This window comes from Ruditapes philippinarum, unplaced genomic scaffold, assembly GCF_026571515.1.
Source record: "Ruditapes philippinarum isolate M1 unplaced genomic scaffold, ASM2657151v2 ctg6170_1_1_1_1, whole genome shotgun sequence".
NCBI lineage: Eukaryota > Metazoa > Mollusca > Bivalvia > Venerida > Veneridae > Ruditapes > Ruditapes philippinarum.
This window is the reverse complement of record NW_026866193.1, coordinates 17156-35982: the sequence shown is the minus strand read 5'-3', so window position 1 is coordinate 35982 and position 18827 is coordinate 17156. Positions and strand designations below refer to the sequence as shown.

Genomic DNA, 18827 nt, shown 5'->3' with positions numbered 1-18827 from the left:
TTCTGTTTACATCTGAAACCACGTGGTAGAACTACTTTCAATCCGTTGTGTTTCCGAGGTTATTATAGATAATAGCCGAGGTAGTTCCGAATGATCTCTGAGAAGAATGTGTATATTAACTGATGAATTTTGTAACTGCTACCGTTAAAGGCTCATTTTTATTAAGTATTGATTAGATTTGTAATATTTGTCTATTTGTTAACCGAAAATACGAATATGAAACGTTTTGGTTTCCGTATAAATGATTTTGCAAATAGTCATGAATATATATTAATGATATCATAGCTCATATCAACTGTGATTTAAGTCGGTACACAGTAGGCTTTAGACATGGGCAACAGTAAGTTCTACTTAATAGCTTTAAGTATTTATGTTTTCGATTCTTGTTCACTTTATAAGATAAGAGCGATATTGAGTACCTTAAGTACGGTACAAGTAATATTAAATACAAGTATTTATTTTGTTGTTTTGGTATGTTAGTCACGAAAAATATTTTAGGATTGCTCGAAATACGACAACGTCTGAACTATTATTTTTCTATTTCATACGAACGTCCAATTTTTAAAATAATTTGTATGTGATTGATCTTAAAGGGAGACACAGGCAAAATTTTCATATTTTAGATTTTAATTTTCTTTCCAATATTCTATTAATGACATCGAAAAGAATAGACTAAGAAGTCTAGGGAAGAAAATTTTTCTCCATATAAAGAAAATGTTGCTTTCTTAAACTGACCCACGCGGGTCAGGTTAGAACATTTAGATTTCACCATAGTTATCACCGTGAACTATAAAAACGTAAACGAACCTGTCAAATGAGCGACTTAGGCTTGTTTAAATCTTACAATATTTTTTTTAAACTTCTAGGGATTGTAGTTGTTTAATGACTTGTTTTTAAACTACTCGTTAGGTCTGTCTGCGTCGTCATTTCGTTCAACATATGTCAACTTATTTACGTTTTCAACTCACATTATATAGTATTCACACCGTATTACCGGCGGCAGTGATGGCAGATCACTGCAGTGATGGCAGATATCTGAAAATTACCGATCGATACAGGTAGGTTATAAATTTGGTAGGTTTAATTATATTACACCAATACGGCCCATTTCATTGCTATAAATATTGTCCATTGAATGGAGATACTGTAAGGTAATTTTGGACTCGTTTTTTTCCTGTTTTTTAAGACTATTTTGAGCAGATTAAAAAAGTGGACAGCCTCGAAAAAAATCCGTAAAAAATTTGTCTGTTTTCTGTTAACAATATCTCAAGTTTAAAAAAGTAAATGGGCAGGATTTCCCCTGTTATCAATATAGACGTTCATCAATTGGGGGTCACGCAAGCTAAAATATTCTACCACGTGAGTCTTTTCTTGAAAGTTTTACAAGACGCTCAATCTTGTGTCCGGTCGAAGAAAAAATGCTGCGTGTGTAGGCAGATACATATTATAAAATGGCTGCCGTCGATGACAGAAATACCATGAAAGTGGCTTACATTCTGACAGAAAATCAAAGTTGATTATATAGGAAATATTTGAAATATCAATAATATTATCTTTCCATTTTGGACCCCGATTAACATACATTGTTTTATAATACACGATGCCAGTTGCGAGGTTAATAGTCTCCCCTTTATTACATCAATTTAATAACTTATAATCTGCGCCGATTTAAGTAAATTTCAAGCCTTTAATTTGTCATAAAGCGATGAACATTATTATCGAGAAAATAATGTCATATGCTTAGCAAAATGAATATCCACTTAACTGTAATATGCAATTGGCGTTATATCTTAAAAAGGGAAAAGTGCGCTGGCTAAACTTAAGATTCATATAGTATTGTATGCATGTAACTGACAGACACAACAGATCAAGCACACATGCATGAATATAGAAAAATGAAGTTTTTTCAATGTTTCATTTCTCTATTTTATAGTGTAATTTTGTCGTACTAAATCAATCACTTTTTGTATTGTAAACTGGCATGTTGCTAAAAAGCTTTTTTCGATGCACATACCGCATTAATAACTTTTCTACTTTGAGAAAAATATTAAGAATTGATAGTTTAACGTGTCAATTCCGACTAAAAGGACGCAAAGAAAAGAAGAATTGATAAAAGTATTGAACTTGATTTTCTGTCAGAATGTTAGCGGGCTCACTTTCATGGTATTTCTGTCAATCGACGGCAGCATTTATAATATGTATCTGCCTACAACGGCAGCATTTTTTTCTTCGACGGACAAGATTGAGCGTCTGTAAAACTTTCAAGAAAAGACTCACAGGGTAGATATTTAGCTTGCGTGGACCAATTGATGAACGTCTATATTGATAATAAGAAATCCTGCATTTACTTAAAACTTGAGATATTTTGAACAGAAAAACAGACATTTTTTTTGACCGTATTTTTTCGAGGCTGTCACTTTAAACCTGCTCAACAAATAGTCTTAAAACAGGAAAAAAAAACGAGTCCAAATTACCTACAGTATCTCCATTCAATGGACAATAGTTTTATAAGCAATGAAATGGGCCGTATTTGTGTAATATAATTAAACCAACCAAATTAATAACCTACCTGTATCGATCGATAATACTCAGATATCTGCCATCACTGCAGTGATCTGCCATCACTGCCGCCGGTAATACGGTGTAGTATTTTATACATTAAAAAAACATGCTTGGAGTTTTAATCACTTTTAAAAACTTCATTTTAGCGTAAGAAAAGTAAATATGGTAAATTTAATATTTTGTCATATCTTTGCCTGAGTATCCCTTAAATCGTATTAGCACTCGCTTTTTTCATGTATGTCCTTACAGATTAATAGGTGCATGTTAGTAAGTCAATGAATTCAGCTTTACATTAAACGAATTTACGAGAAATGATTAACAGCATTATATTTTTTGTACTTTGGCGTTTTGAGGATTAAAACGTTTAAGTATAGACGATATACGTTAATAAACTTTTCATGGTTTATATGTTTTCCTCTGCATTTGTTCAAGATATGATATTTTATTTCAAAAGGCTATTATCTAACTCACCGAGACAAGATGTATGTCTAAAGCCCCACTCTGCGAGTTGTTCATTACGTAATATGCAGCTCTTTTTAGTGCAACTGACGACCAAATTTTATCATTGCAAGTTACAAATATCATTTTACAACCTTTTATGATTCTCATCGTCTCTGTTATGTCATTTGCCCTTTGTTGGTGATTGTTTTGTTACTTGTCCTCATCATATTAAAAATTATCGAAGACTAATTTTATGTACGCTGATCAGCTGGGGCACTTATAACAACTTTTAATTAGGGATTATTTCTTTGTCTGAACCTTTCGCACAGTTATTCCGTTGTTTATTTTGTGAGTGCCTAAGATGCTGTTTATCGCCGTTTGCAATAAGTATCAGTCGCCGACCACCACCCCTCCCTTCCTTCGAGAGCCCCTTCATTGACCGCACTCATTAGTCACATTTTCATCTGATCGTTCATAGACCGTTAGTTAAAATATTCTTTCTTCATGACTTAAACAAAAAAATTAAATCATTGCACACACACCTGTCAACCTTCCAAGAAAACGATCATATTTTACCTGAAAAATGTAAAATAATTTTAAAACAGTTCATACTGAAGTTGTCGGCATATTGAGAAAATTGACCTATTATTTCTACCTATTATTTCTAAGTCCTTTCGCTATGATTGGGGCGTCAAAATGAGACATCCAAAACAATGATACAGTAGTCATAAAAGCTCGTATTGATGCATCATAGTGCCCTTCCTGACTAAAGAGAACCACCAGTTTTCGCTGAAAGTTGGGACATAGTTCTTCACTACGAGACCATAGGGTATCCACACGAAAAGCACTTGTCCTACAGTTTCTTCTATTCAATGTGTTTGGGAACTAGCAAAACTTAAATGCATCTTTTGCGAATAAACCGTTTATTCTTATTCCAGAAGTGGACGTACAGTAAAGCCCCCCCAAAAGATGTGGGCTATCCCCAAGTTTTGGGAAATTTAAAATTTTAAGTTTTAAATTTCTAATGATAGTGGTTTGAGTCAAGTTTATTTTAGGGTTTTAAAAAATCCGGGCCCTGTAAAACGGGTTTTAACAAAAACTGGTTTAAATTTTTATTTTTTTTTAAATTTTAAAGACAAGAAATAGAACATAAGATTTTTTCCTTCATGAATAATAGGAAGTATGATTTTTCAGGTGATTTTTTTTTTGCTATAAGTCAAACTATGTACAATATATTTTGTTTGCTGTTAACTTATATTGATATGAGAATAATATTCACACGGCGTCTCGGAATACATATTATAGAAAAAGGTAGACAAATACTAAATTAAAACTTTTCAAAAATGTTTTCTGAGCTGTTTTGTGTTTTATAGAAAAGTCACTTCTCGAAAAGCCTTACAAGAATGGCGAAGCAACTTTCGACAAAAACGTAAGAAAATTTCTAGTCATTCAACCATTTGCCTCTTTTTGCGAGATTTATATATTTTGTTAATTAGATTATTTTCATGCTTTTACATGTGTGTGAAAAGTTTTAAGAAAGGGGTACACTTTATTTTTACAATTAGAGTGAAATAATTTCACAAAGTTGATCATTATCTTATGGTCAAAGACGGCGAGGGAATGATAGATAAATCGTCTTCTGTTGAAATGATAGAATCATTCGCCAGATGCATTTATAACTTGATGTACCGGTCATTGAGCATAAGAACAATTAAAAGTAAGTTTAATTTATTTTTTTATTTATTTTAATTTATTTATTCATTCATTTATTTTAATTTATTTATGTATTTATTTTAATTTAATTTATTTACTTTTTCATTTATCTTAATTAATATATTTATTTATTTTTTCATTTATTTTTATTTACTTACTTTATTTATGTATTTATTTCAATGCGTGTTTTCTAAGTTAGTTCGTTTCCCAATGCAAATACAAAGTTACAATATACGTTTTTTTTCATATTATTTGTTTAGTCAATTTCTTTGGAAAAAATATTGTTATAAGAATAAGCAGATAAAGCATCTTTTTTAATACGAATGTGAACTGAACTACAAAGAGAAAAATGGAAACTACCATAAATTATTACATAATATGTTAAAACAAAAGACATTTAATACTAACAAATTAGATGTAGACTCTTAAAGTAAAACAACATGCTTGTATAAATGTGTATAACACCAGATAAAAATAATGTTTTAAAGGAAGTTTAAAACGTACACGTAATTAGGTGTTACACATTTTCACATTCTTCTGAATTTAAGGATGGGTATAAGTTTTGTTGTTTTATGTATTTTTTTTTAAAGTAGGTTTTTTGGATCACTCTTGTTTGAAATGAAACGTAAAGTATTTATTTTGGAAAAAAAAAACTATAATAATTTAAATTGTTATATATCAATTTCGACACAAAAAGTTTTAAGAAACATTTAACCTTTGTTAAATATATGTATGTCGAATTTCATTTAACGACTTATAAATAAGAGAATGCATCCAAAGTAGACATTGGAATATCAGATCAAAACATATGAAGAACATAACCAGGTTGTAATCATTGTATTCAAATATTTAGATATTTGACATTGCAAAATTATAAGGAAGAAACATTTTATAGCTGAGTTTGAGAACTGGACGGAGTAAACTTGTCTAATTTATACGCATGTTTGAGACGCAGATACGAAACATTTCTTTCGCAGCCCATTGCTTTCCGTGTGGATAATGTCATTATACCTTTCCCGCCCGCTTATTTAGGTAGCAACACACATTTTACATCAATGTATTGCATATTATGGTCTCATTGGCCTGTCGTTTATTCTTAAATGGAAATAACTAGATCATTAATAGGAAACATTCAGTGAATAACTGAGTCTAGATCAATTATGTTACCACCGTATATAAAAATTATTATCTCTCCCCGGGCTCCGGACCCGTAGTGCCTGAAAGGGCTGCTGGACCCTTATCCGTTCCACGACCGACCCTCTTTTTCGGACGGCCACCCGTAACATTTTAAAACGTGCACATTCTTTCAAACCCTAAAAGCGGGGTCTGAATTAATGAAGGAAACCCGAAACGTTATAAAACGTGTGTTTTTTCAACAGTCTTAAAAACTGAAACGGAAATCAGCCTAAAAGAATTAAGTAAAGTCTTATAAACCGTAATTTCTGATAAATCTTACGCATAAATACGGTTTAGACTTTCTTGCGAACGAGGAATATACCGTATTTCAACGATATGGTTGTCCATCGTATAATATTGAAAACTTACGTTATTGGGATAGGTGTTTGTTTGCTGTGAAATAAAAATCTCAAATAATCATAAACGCACATTTTGACAAAAATACGTTTTAGTATGTTATGGGTCATTATGCGGTATAGGTATATATGATATCCACTACGTGTAAAACCGTAAATGAGAAGTTACCGTTCAATGGCTGAAGTAAAACTGATTAATCTAATTAGCAATAATTAATCATCTTGTCTTTAGAAAAATGTCATAAATTAGGTTTTTATAATTAAGACAAACATATCTTCTATAAGGTAAAACATGTTTTAAAAGCCTTTTTATTAGTTAAATGGAAAAACGCATGGTTGAAATAAGTTAGTATTTGTAGCTTACTTTACCTTATATTGATTTGAACTAAATTACCAATTCTATTATCCAATAATATGATTAAAAAACGATCAGTGACGCTCTTAAACCGATTTTTATAAAAATTACATAGTACTTATAAAAAAACGTGTTTCTTAAAACATTTATTTTATTTACCATCTTTTGAAAAATGCTTTGAAAGTAGCTAATGCAAAATAATATGATGAAAATATTGCCGGGTTTCCTACGACAAAACAACATCCGCTTTTGAGAATCGAAAATTTTGACACGTTTTATAACGTTTTGGGTGTTCTTTCGTAAAATAGGGTCGGTTTTTGGAGAAACGAAAAAACGATACGTTTAAATACGTTACTGTCGCGGAAAGGATATTAAGCATAGACAAGACGAATAAATGAAATAACGCTGTTACCTCACATAGTCAAAATTGTTCAATCATAAATAGTATGATTATGATTGATTGTTTTAATTTTATTTAGTAAAAGAACAAAGAAGGTTTTATCAGTGCGGGTTATTTGGCGTTTATACAAGATATTCATTTGTTGTTGTTTCTCATCTACTTTCATGTTGCTTTTCTGTAGAAGAGAAACGCATTTCAAAAGTATACTGAAAGGTATCACGTTTTTAGAAAAAAAAAACATAACTCCGTTTAAAGTTTTGTCATACATTCTTTTCAATGGATTAGTGATAGAGAAATCAGTTTTTTTTTCAAAGATCGTCGTATGTCTTCATGTGTTCGTGGATTGTTTGTCAGGGGAAATTGATTTGATTTAAAATGAATACTGGTATTGAGTGGCAGTGACTGAATTTTTATCTTCGTTTATTATATTTATGTTATTAGAATGCAATCAATGATTATGTACATCAATAAATAAATCAGCCGGGTATAATGGCGTAATATTGATTCGAAATATGATACCAATTATTCTTCCCCATCATTATATACGTAATATACACCTAAAGTTATGACACTTCGTCTTCTTCATTCACTTCATATGATTTGTTTGTATGTTGTGCAATATATGTTGCTTACAGTTAAACATATAAGATTTGATAGTATGACTGCCAAAAATTAAATTAAATAAGATTTCTTAACTTCTGTTAAAATGAAGCCTTGTACAGTTATTGCTCACTCCACTTCTCACAGTTAAGCCACCTAGTTTTTTTTTAGTTTCAAGTGAATACCTTAAATAGTAAATACTTAATGAGTTACTGTCTGGACAAAAAATAAGCATGAAAAATAACAAAGGGCAAAAACTGAAAAAAATATGCAGGGTAGCGTTATTATTCTTGTGCGCTGCACCCCTCCTCAATGAGAATTATCCACCTTTGAAGTTTCAAGTTGTTACCTGTAATACTTTTTGAGATAAACTCCTGACAAAAGTTATGAAAAATAAAGAAGGGCAATAACTCAAAAATTATATAGGGTAGAGATATCATTCTTGTGCACATCATTCCTCCTCAATAAGATCTATCCACCAATGAAGTTTCATGTTGACTCTTAAAGATTTTTTGAGTTATACTCCACATAAGTATTAAAAATATCAAATGGCAATAACTCAAAATTATAAAGGGTAGTGTTATAATTCTTGTGCACTGCACACCTCCTGAGTGAGATCTATCCACCTATGAAGTTTCATGTTGATATTTTAAAGGCTTTTTGAGTTATGGTCTGGAAAAAAAATAAGCATAAAAAATAACAAAGGGCAAAAACTGAAAAATAACGCAGGGTAGGTTATCATTCTTGCGTGCTGCACTCCTCCTTAATAAGATCTATCCACCTATGAAGTTTCAAGTTGATACCTTTAACACTTTTTGGGATAAGCTGCGGACAAAAGTATGATAAATTACAAAAGGCAATAACAGTTTTTTACTCAAAAATTATAAAGGGTAGAGTTATCATTATTGCACACAGCATTACTCCTAAATAAGATATATTATCTATTAAATTATATATGATTACTTCGTTACAATTATTGTGTTAGACAGTGATTTAAAGAAACATGGTCGTTACCCGATTAGAGCTCGAACCCATGATCCCTGGGTTGAAAGACAGACACCTTAACCACCGCTTCCCTTAATGTTATATTTTTGAAATGCTTATTCAATGATTCATCGAATAAAAGTTATTTTCCTTTCTTTCCATGCTTTGTGGCTAAACTTAAAAGTGTGTGCTCAGTATTTCACAGAGGAAAAACCCTAAAACCTTGTATTGCATGGGCATAATTTAAAAAATGTTTAACAGAGTAACCGGTATCTGGTTTAAATACGTATATTTGGCAACAAAAAGCATGCCATTTCATGTAACAAAATTATTCTGATTTAAAGGTCTTTAAATGTCTATGGCATCAGTGTGTTGCACCTAAAGTTAAACATTTCCTGGATATTATCTATATTATACTAATTTGCGCCTTCAATGCAGTGCTTTATTTAGGGGGACAAATTGAAGAAAAAAATGTTGAGACTTAAACTTAGTTTGCTCATTACACTTATAATTATCTATAATGGTTTCTATTTACTATAATGATTTGATAGAACGAACTTCTTGTTAATGTCTGTTATAATGACTTTAGACAACTGACAGAAATTTGTTTTGCTTTTGCAGCAAAGTGAAAAGCTTATTGACGAAATTAAACGTGTAAAGATAAGCACATATATTCAGGAGAATGGGAGCGGAAAATGGAATTTCTTACTACTTGGTCCTTGCGGAGCGGGGAAGTCATCCTTTATCAACTCTGTAATAAGTATATCAAAAGGGAAATATCTTAATAGTGCTTTCACAGGCGGATTAAACATCGGAAGCATTACACGAAAGGTATTACTTTAATCAAAGAATAATTAAAGTCTGTCCTATCCCTAATGGAATAGAACTTTTGCCGGATATGAAATAATAATACGAGGTCGCTCAAGATAAAAAAACTCTACGATCGGGAATTATTGAGGATTTTTTTTAATTGTCTAGTTTTCTTTGAAGGAAAATTTATATTTCTTTACGGCGCGTTTCTAAAGTTTATATCGTAGCTTTATTTATAGAGGCTCATAGGGAAGACTGGGCTTGCCTAACTATGTTGCCTCTTTAAATAAAGTCATTATTATTATTATTATTATTATCGTTTGATTAACCCGGTAAAGCACGTATCATGTTAGTAAAATGAACATAATTATTTAGCATAGCTTAATCTTCAATAAGTTACATTTTGGCTACTAAGCAGAAGTTAATTGTGGTGCAGAACTTCAAAATGATGAGACCAAAATACGAAACAAGAAAATCAAGTAGAAATGGGTTTTCTTTTTTCCAGAATGGAATCCAAATAAATTTCTTACAATTTTTCGAAATGCAACGACTTATTTATATTGAAATGATCCTTTATTGCCAGTCTGTAATCAGTTCAATAAATCATACTTTAAGTTCTTCTCACTTTAGAAACTCGTCCACTATCAATCGTTTGTATTGTCATGTTTTGTCTTTTTTATTTTGTTTTTGTAATAAGTTTCGTAATAAAAACACTGTTCCGAATGCAAAATTATTTGGGTTAGCAATTCGACACATCCTTATCAAATAGTTCTTCCCCAATAAATTCTTGTCAGTATCGCAATGTTTAAAACTCTAGAAAATGGATCCATGACGAAAAATATCTTTTATTATGTCAGCATAAATTGCAAAATATATAATGTAACAAAAACGATAATGACATCTGCGGACTGGGGAGGAAGCGTAAAATGTTATGTAACCTTACAAAGATTTAAGAGGGAGATCGAGGGAAATTTAAACAGTTTTCCAATAAAAATTAATTTTCGTGTCATTATCAATACGCCCGGCTCGGCTCTTATTTTGTCTGTTACATCATTTGATGTTTGTTCTTCAATTCCATGATAAAATAATATTTCGATTATGGAAGGAATGGATGCAATTTTAAAACTACCTGTCGTCCTCGTCTGAACTGTTTCCCTCTGCTGTGTTTACATAGATTTTATGAGTGTTTCGTCTTTTTTCATCGGTCGTTTCTTTCGCTAATCGATCAAAACCCTCGTATGATGTTTAAATATTTTTATTGATAAATATTTTAGACAGACATTGATTAAAATTAATGAGTTAACGTAAAAATATATTACGACGTTTAAAAAATATAAAATATTGTAGTTTAATTATTCCTCTTAGATTTGCAACACGAAACCCGTAACGCTCTCATTAAAGGAAAAGGACGTCGTGCAATTACTTCTCTTCTGAAACGAGGACCATTCCTAGTCTGTTGTTATCATAATAATAACAACAACATCCATTAATAACCACTCATATCGGAATGAACATTATTTGGAATAATATCAAAAATATTGTCAAATAAAATGAACTATTTATTTCTTTTGTTAGGATAATCCTTCGGCGTAGCTGTATTAAATTAGTCTTGAGTTAATGGAATATAAAGTTACCAAACCTTTAGTTAGATAAAGACATGTATCCTCGTTCAAAAGAGAAAAAACACAGTGAAGAACTTTAAGGACAAGATAATTGTTCATTCATATTTCTGCAGATGCTTAAAATCAATTATTGTGAAAAGTAATCAATAAATAAATTATTACAATTTAAATGAAATTGTTTTAACAGGATTACAACTAAATTTGCAAGTATAGTTACAATTAATATTTCTAAGAATAGTAATTAATTTAATCCAATTATTGTTTAGAAAAAAAATTAAATGATTACTTTTAAATAGTTTGTCATTACATTTTCATATCGAGTTTCATAAAAAGTTTAAGTACATGTTCAAAAAATTCTGTAAAATCATAGCAATGTACTTCTTGAACCATTTATGATGAAATATGATAAACAAGATCAACAAGGAAAAATGGCACCTATGTATAGAAAAAACAACAACAAAAAACGATCAGTTTCCAGTTTCAGTCTTCAATAGTAATGTTATCACAATTCAGTTTTATGATGTTGTTACAGTAGTTGAAACGCTGATATCTTACTGCCTGTCACAGAACATCGTTTATATAAATGTCTGAATACGCCTCAAATTATTAAAAACACATGTTTAACTTGAATGTCAGGGCGGCAAAAATGGTAAAATGTTTACCACAGGGTGATGGCATCAAATGAAGAAAAACCTGTCTTTGTAAACGTTTGATATGTTTGCTACAGTTATATAATTAGTGAGTTTCTTAACTAGTTTTTAAAACTAAATCGGTATACTTATTTTAATTCGTAAATAAACTAAACTTTTTATCAAGATAATAACTTTCATTCAAGAGGAAATGTAATTTTGTAATGTAAAAGTAAAAGCATTTCTCAAGGTCGTTGATCTCTAATGAAAATAAGATCATAGCATAAAAAGGTCATAAATGAATCTCTGTTTGCTAGAAATGACACTGTTAGTAAAAGCATGTTTAAAAGGACGATTATTAAAATAATGCTTGAGAATCTAAATTCTTTGCCGATTACTCATGGTCAGCCTCAGGACACAACGCATCTGCCAGTCCATACATAAGAACATGATGTAAAATCATTATAAGATTCTATAGTTTAATATAATTTCAGAAATATATAGCACAAAAGGAAATATATAGTATATAAAATATTTAAGAATGATTATGTCAAGAGTGTAGATGTAAACAGTACTTTTGGTTTAGAAAAAAATATGGCACACATTTAACAACAGTCAGGACATAGGTAAAATACATCCTAACAATATAAAATTTTAAATTGAGCTTTAAGCAAAACGAACACACAAGAAAAGTTTTATCCAAGTACCAAATAAGCAAATCATAGTTTTAAAATTTTGACTTATATAAATCGTAATTTTTTAGGATATGAGCATATCATAATTCTATAAATACGTTCCTATAAGTTTAACTTTACAGTTTAACATTTTAATAGTATGTCGGGATAAATCAAACGCTTTTCAGTTTGCACCGACCATAGTGTTTCATTTTACTCCATACACCCTTGGTAACACAAGAGGTCGTCCGTGGTCGAGTGCTTTAGGCCGTTGTCTCCAAAACACTTGCCTCAAAGCTTTCGGTTCGAATTTCAACGGGGACTTTGATTTTGATATCCAGCATATGGGAAGTCAGTGGTTCTACTCAAGTACGTTTTCTTCTTACTTTTTTATACAATTCTTATCTATTTCTAATACGTGCACTTACTATGCAATGTCTTGTTATTCGTGATTTTCAAGTTCTGTAAAACATGTACATGTACTCTCTCAGCTGGAAAATACATAATAAGCGGTAGATTCTGTCCCGTTTTAGAAAGAAGCTATTTTTTCCACGGTACGGTAATTTGATATTTTCAACAGTAAGTGCTAAGAACAATCCAATTAATTATTTACTTGTTTGGTCAATGGAAATTCAATTAAGTCGCTGTCATTCATATGCAAATGCTTATAAATAATATAAGATGGTGTTATCATGTTAAGAGTACTTGTATACGCACGAAGGTCATAGAAAAGTAACTTTTTGAATTGGGAAATACATGTATAAGCCTTCTATCGTTATCGTTCCCAAACGACACTTTAGGTTTTTTAGATGCGCGCATGATTGATATTTTCTCATTAACATAGTTAATCAATTCACTACACTGCTTTTTTCTGATTGCTTTTAACAAAATGAATTTAAATTCACAACTGAATATTAACGTAATAATATAGATCTGTATGTTAGAATTTAATTTTTGTAAATGGTATTTTATAATAAATGGTTTTAATTAGCGATCGTTGTTAATCCTCATTACTCGCTAGCAAAATTATATAAAAATGGAAACCAAAGGAACATAAAAATAGAATTTAAGTATTGATATTTGTATTTAACAGTTTAAGTCGTACTCAGGTGGTTCATTTGATAATCTGAGGTTTTACGATACTGCCGGACTTATGGAGACCGAAGGATTCAACACAGAGATGATGACGAGAGTTCTTCGTGGAAATGTTAAAGAAGGATATGACGTAAGTAGAAGAATATTGGTTAAACGGATTGAAAATATGGGAAAGGTTTAATTCATTAAGAGCAATGACAACAAAAGTAAACTTATCCCAAATTTGACATAGATTGTCTTACAAATTCCTCTTAAGGGCCCTTTTCAATCTTTATTTTACATGCATTGCAGAAGATATTTATTATAGTCTTGTAAATATAAGTCGGGAGTTAAATGCAGGTACAATGAATTGCAATTACAGAATTAAATCAAATGTTGTAAGTAAAATGAGGTGTTAAAATGTTTAACAGGAGAGGGTTTTGACGTCTTATCTGTGATATGCAGGCTTCGTAACCTCTGATCCCCTTTCAAAATTTCATTTTATTTAGATCCGCCCATTGTTTTCTCGTTTAGGGCAAACGCATTTTTTAACTTGGGGACCAAATGCCGCTTTTCATGGAATGGCACTTACGTGTCACATTGAAGGTTCCATGATAACCGCCATATGAACACATCTGCGGATGTATCAAAATTCAAAATTGTTCCACTTCATGTTAAATGTTGAATTCTGCTTTTGCCGGTGCTAGGGGGTGTGGACGGTAACTTGCACTTGACAGTATCGTCCATTAACAGGCTCAATCAAACCGAGCCTGCAACATTTTCAAATTATGCCGTGTTGATCTTTCTTTAGGGATTCTTATTTTCTCTATTTTATTAGTTCCGCCAATGTTTTCTCTTTAAGACACACGTCTTCTTTTACTTGGGGACCATACGCCGCTTTTCATGTAATGTCATGGAAGTGTCACATTGAAGGTTCCATGAAATCCGCCGTATGAGCACATATACGGATGTTTCAAATTTCAAAAATTTGACATTTCATGTTTAAATTATGAATTCTGCTTAAGCCGTTGCTAGGCGGCGTGACGGTAGTTTACACTTTACAGTACCGTCCATGAACATGCTAAATCAAACCGAGCCTGCAACATTTTCAATTTTTGGACTTGCTTTCCGGGTTCTTATTTTCTCTATTTTATAAGCCCTTACCTGTCTACTCAGTTTGTTGTTTTCTTTTCAAACAGTAAAAAGATGAAAATTGAAGATTCGGTTTGATTTAGTCTTAAATTATTGAACGTGTTGAATAAAAAATCATAGTATGCAAAGCCTTTTGTCTTATCTCAAGTATGCACTACCATTGATAACATCAAATTAAAAGATTTGAACAGAACTTTCAAAGAAAGAGCATCATACTAGCCCATATTTAGATAAAAATGAATTTAAAATATTATGTATGTAAATGTATGTAAATAATTATGTGCTTCCTACGTAGTTAAAAATACTTCAATTAATTCTACATATTTCTAATACTGACTTCACAATACATGACTGTAGAAATGAAGAAAGTTTTCAAGATCTGCGTGTTATGTTCGATACTAATATTGTAATGTTTGATACACACTTGTAATATGTTCCACTTGCTATCATGTGTATAATATTATAGACGATATATTTTAAACATTACAGCTATACTGTGAACAGTATCTAATAATATTTTCAGTAAATATAAGTGTGTTTATTGTATTGTAGCTTCTGTTACTTGTACGGTGGAACATTATTTGGGGGTTTTAAACTGATTTGGATGATAATCATCTATATTTACGCATTTAGATTACAAACATCTATTTAATTTATCTTCCAATATATAGTTATCGAATATTTTCTCAAAACAAAAACAAAAATTGCTCAAAACATTGATAAATATATAGATTGCCATTGGAATAATTCAGTAATGTTCGATACGAAATGAAATTCATTAAAATACCTGTCGTGAACATTACAAAAATCTGGAAATACAGTGATCCCTTGGAAGCATTGATAGCAACAAAATTACATGAAAATTGCAGACTTGGTTTGATTGAGTCTGTATATGAGGGATAATGAAAAAGTGCAACATCCTTCATGCCCCCCTAGCACCTTTCAACACTTAATAGTTCTAGCATCAATGATCCCGAAGGACAAGAAAAACACTGAATTAAAGTACGGGGCAAGTTTTTACAGCTGCCAGACAGCACTTGACACCTGCTGTTGTGAAGTATAAATATCTTTAAAAAAAAGTGTGACCCCTCGGAATCACAACAAAATTACATGAACAATGGAGACACGGTTTAATTGGGTCCTGTACATGAGGGATAATGAAAAAGTGCAACATTCCACACACCCACTAGTAAGACCATTTTTTATCATTCTAGACAGTTTTCTGAGCAAAATTCAACAGAACGTAAGAGGACGGTTTTGAATATAAATCGGTCTTTTTCTAATGATATGTACATGCAAACAACTGAAACAACTATCGTTTACATGTTCAAATTCAATCCAAAACGTCGAAATATAGGCACTTGTTAGTTTATTTGCACTAACTTCTTAAATTTCTACACAAATCATGACCCGATTGTACTTAATTCGTACCCCGTAACGCATAGTGAATATTAAGTGAAGCTGGGAAACAGCGATAAATCGGGTTTCTAACTTTCGAAATAGAATCTCGTGTAAGGATTTGCATTTACTTGAAATAAAGAAGTTGGTGCAATAAATGAATGTGCCTTTCAAAAATGTTTACGTCTCTTTTTTGCTCAATTATCTATATGTTCACATTAATGTCTTGTTGATGGGTCTCTTACCTGCTGAGAATAAACAGTTCTTCTAGATCTATTTCTCAGTTGATCGCCTGTTTGGCCTATTTGAAATTCCTTTCAGCCGCTGCATGTCAAAACATATAAACCGTTTTCAACAGTGCAGCCCATGTGTTCCTTTGTATGAAATATTTAATCAGTAAGAATTGAAAAAGATCCTTCCATTAAATAATTACAGAGGCAACACCCAAGTTCATTGCGTTTTCTTCAAATTCTGAACATTCTGAACATACTAAAATGAGTTTTAAATATGATAATCGTCTTTTGCATTTAATGGCCTTAGTGTTGCGTATGATCGTTTTAATGTTTATGCACCCGGGCATATTGTTATGGAACCGTCCGTCTGTCTGTCTGTCTGTTTGTCTGTCTGTCCATACGAGATTACCCTTAAACGGAAACTTGGATTTCTCTTAAGTATCAATGGCTTTATAATTTACACACTTATCAATACAAAGCACATAAGCTTGGCAAGTTACATAATTATGGCTTCCATTTTTATCAAGTTATTGCCCATTTCAGCACTTTGAAAATATATAAAGTTAACCTAAACCGGCAAATTGGACATAAATCTTAAGTTTTATCTGTACTAATGGCTTCATAATTTTCACACTTATTTATCAATTAGAAATACATGATATCGCCAAGTTATATAACCGTGACATCCATTTTTCCAAGGTTTCCCCCCTTTTTACCTTGAGAACTGGGTCTTGTATGGTTAACCTATTTCCGGCAAATTGGATTCATCTTAGATTTCTCATAATTACCTCATTCATTTAATGATATCTTTCATATTTGTTCTGGATGCCTTGAATGGTCCTGGTGAAAAATCTTGGACTCGGTCTTTCTAAGTATAACACAATGATACGTCACCAGTAACACATGATTGGTCACGTGACCTATCTTTTAAGTAGAACAAAACCTTCAAGCAACGTAGGTTGATTTTATTTTTTTTTACTTTTTTAATCTTTTTTTTAGATTAACCTGAGCTGTAATCTGATTACAAATAACATTGGCAACAAACGCAAGAGACTCGGTTTTTAACTTTTCTACAAGCTGAGTGACTGTGTCACGTGACCTCCGTTAATTTACATATAAGGAGACCATCTTTTACAGATACATGTTGTCTTCTATTATCCTTTTACCGCATGAGCATTTCGTGAAATATGGTCGTTTTAATTGAAAAGCTACCGCCCCCTTCAAGCCCCCCAAACAGAAGGGGGCACATCCCGCTTCTGGTAACCCCTTTATGTGACATTCTGATGGGGGCGGCGCCGAAAAGTAATCACTTTTTTAACAAGTTTTTAAATGAAAAACAGTGTTTGGAGCCTAAATGGGGCAGTTTTTGACTGTTTGAGGCCTCATAAGGTGGGTGCAAAAAGCCGTCAAAACACGTCTTTATGAGGTAAAAGGTTAAACGTGTATGAAATATTACTGTAACAGATCTTTAAAAACTTTTACTCATACAGCTTTTATTTTCTAATTGATGTCTTTCATGTTTAATACAAAGTGCCAAGAAAGGTCCTCTGTGTTTGTGTTTAGTTAGGGGTCATTCGGGTCCAAAATCAAGGTCACCACTGTCAAAAATAGATTTTGACACTTTTACAGGTGTATTAGCCTTATTATATTGACATATGTCTTTTATATTTAGTAGGAACATAAATTGAGGTCTTCTTCTTTGGATGGAGTCAATGATCAAGGTCGCCAGTGTTAAAAATTAATGTTTTACACTTTTGCTCAAACAGCCTATATTTATTGACAGATGTTTTTCATATTTGGTAGGAAGATAACTTGCATGGTATACTTTCTTTCGATTGAGTTGGGGTCAGTGGTGGTCAAGTTAAAGGGTGCCAATAATAGGTTTCTACACATTTGCTTATATAGCCTTCATTTTTTACTTTAATGTTTTATATTAGTTAGGATGATAAGTTGCGTAGTCTTCTTCCTTTGGATTGAGTTAGGGATCAGTTTGGTGCTAAAAATAGATTTTTACACTGTTGCCCATACAGCTTTTATTTATGGACAGATGTCTTACATATTTGGTACGAAGATAACTTGTATGGTATTTTTCCTTTTGATTGAGTTTGGGGTCAATGGCTCAAGGTCAAGGGTGCCAATAATAGATTTCTACATAAAAGCCTTTTTTGACTGATGTTATTCATATTTGAAAGGATAATAACTTGCATTCTTCGGATTGAGTTAGGGGTCAGTTGGATCAACTTCACCAGTCATAAAAAATATTGTTTTTCTCTTTTGCCCTTACAGCCTTTATTGACATAAGTCTTTCAAATTCGGTAGGAAGGTATCTTTCATGGTCTTCTTCCTTTGAATTGATTTAGAGGTCAGTGGGTTGAGGTAAATGGTGCTAAAATAGATTTTTACACATTGGCTTATAAAGCCTTTCTCTAAAGACTGACCAGACATTGTATAAAGTTGAACCTACCGTGTTCTTGAGTGTAATTTAACCATCACTGTCATTTTTTAATTTTTTCTAGACTTTCTACCAAACAAACACATTGAATAATTAAGATGTGACATTCAGCTTAACCTTAAATTGACTTTGACCGTGAATGTCAAGTTAATGAAATTCTCTTGTTTTTCTGTAACTGGCTTTATCTTTGTTATTT

General features: G+C 31.8%; 1 protein-coding gene across 1 annotated transcript; it reads left to right on the top strand.

The window, feature by feature from the left end:
• Window positions 1-301: 301 nt before the first annotated feature.
• LOC132731640 (interferon-induced protein 44-like) lies at window positions 302-13547 on the top strand (the record flags this gene model as incomplete). Its single annotated transcript, XM_060717855.1, has 4 exons — window positions 302-340; window positions 4377-4432; window positions 9209-9418; window positions 13416-13547. Coding segments are annotated over exons 1-4 (408 nt in total), but the record flags the coding sequence as incomplete, so codon positions are not given.
• Window positions 13548-18827: the final 5280 nt, after the last annotated feature.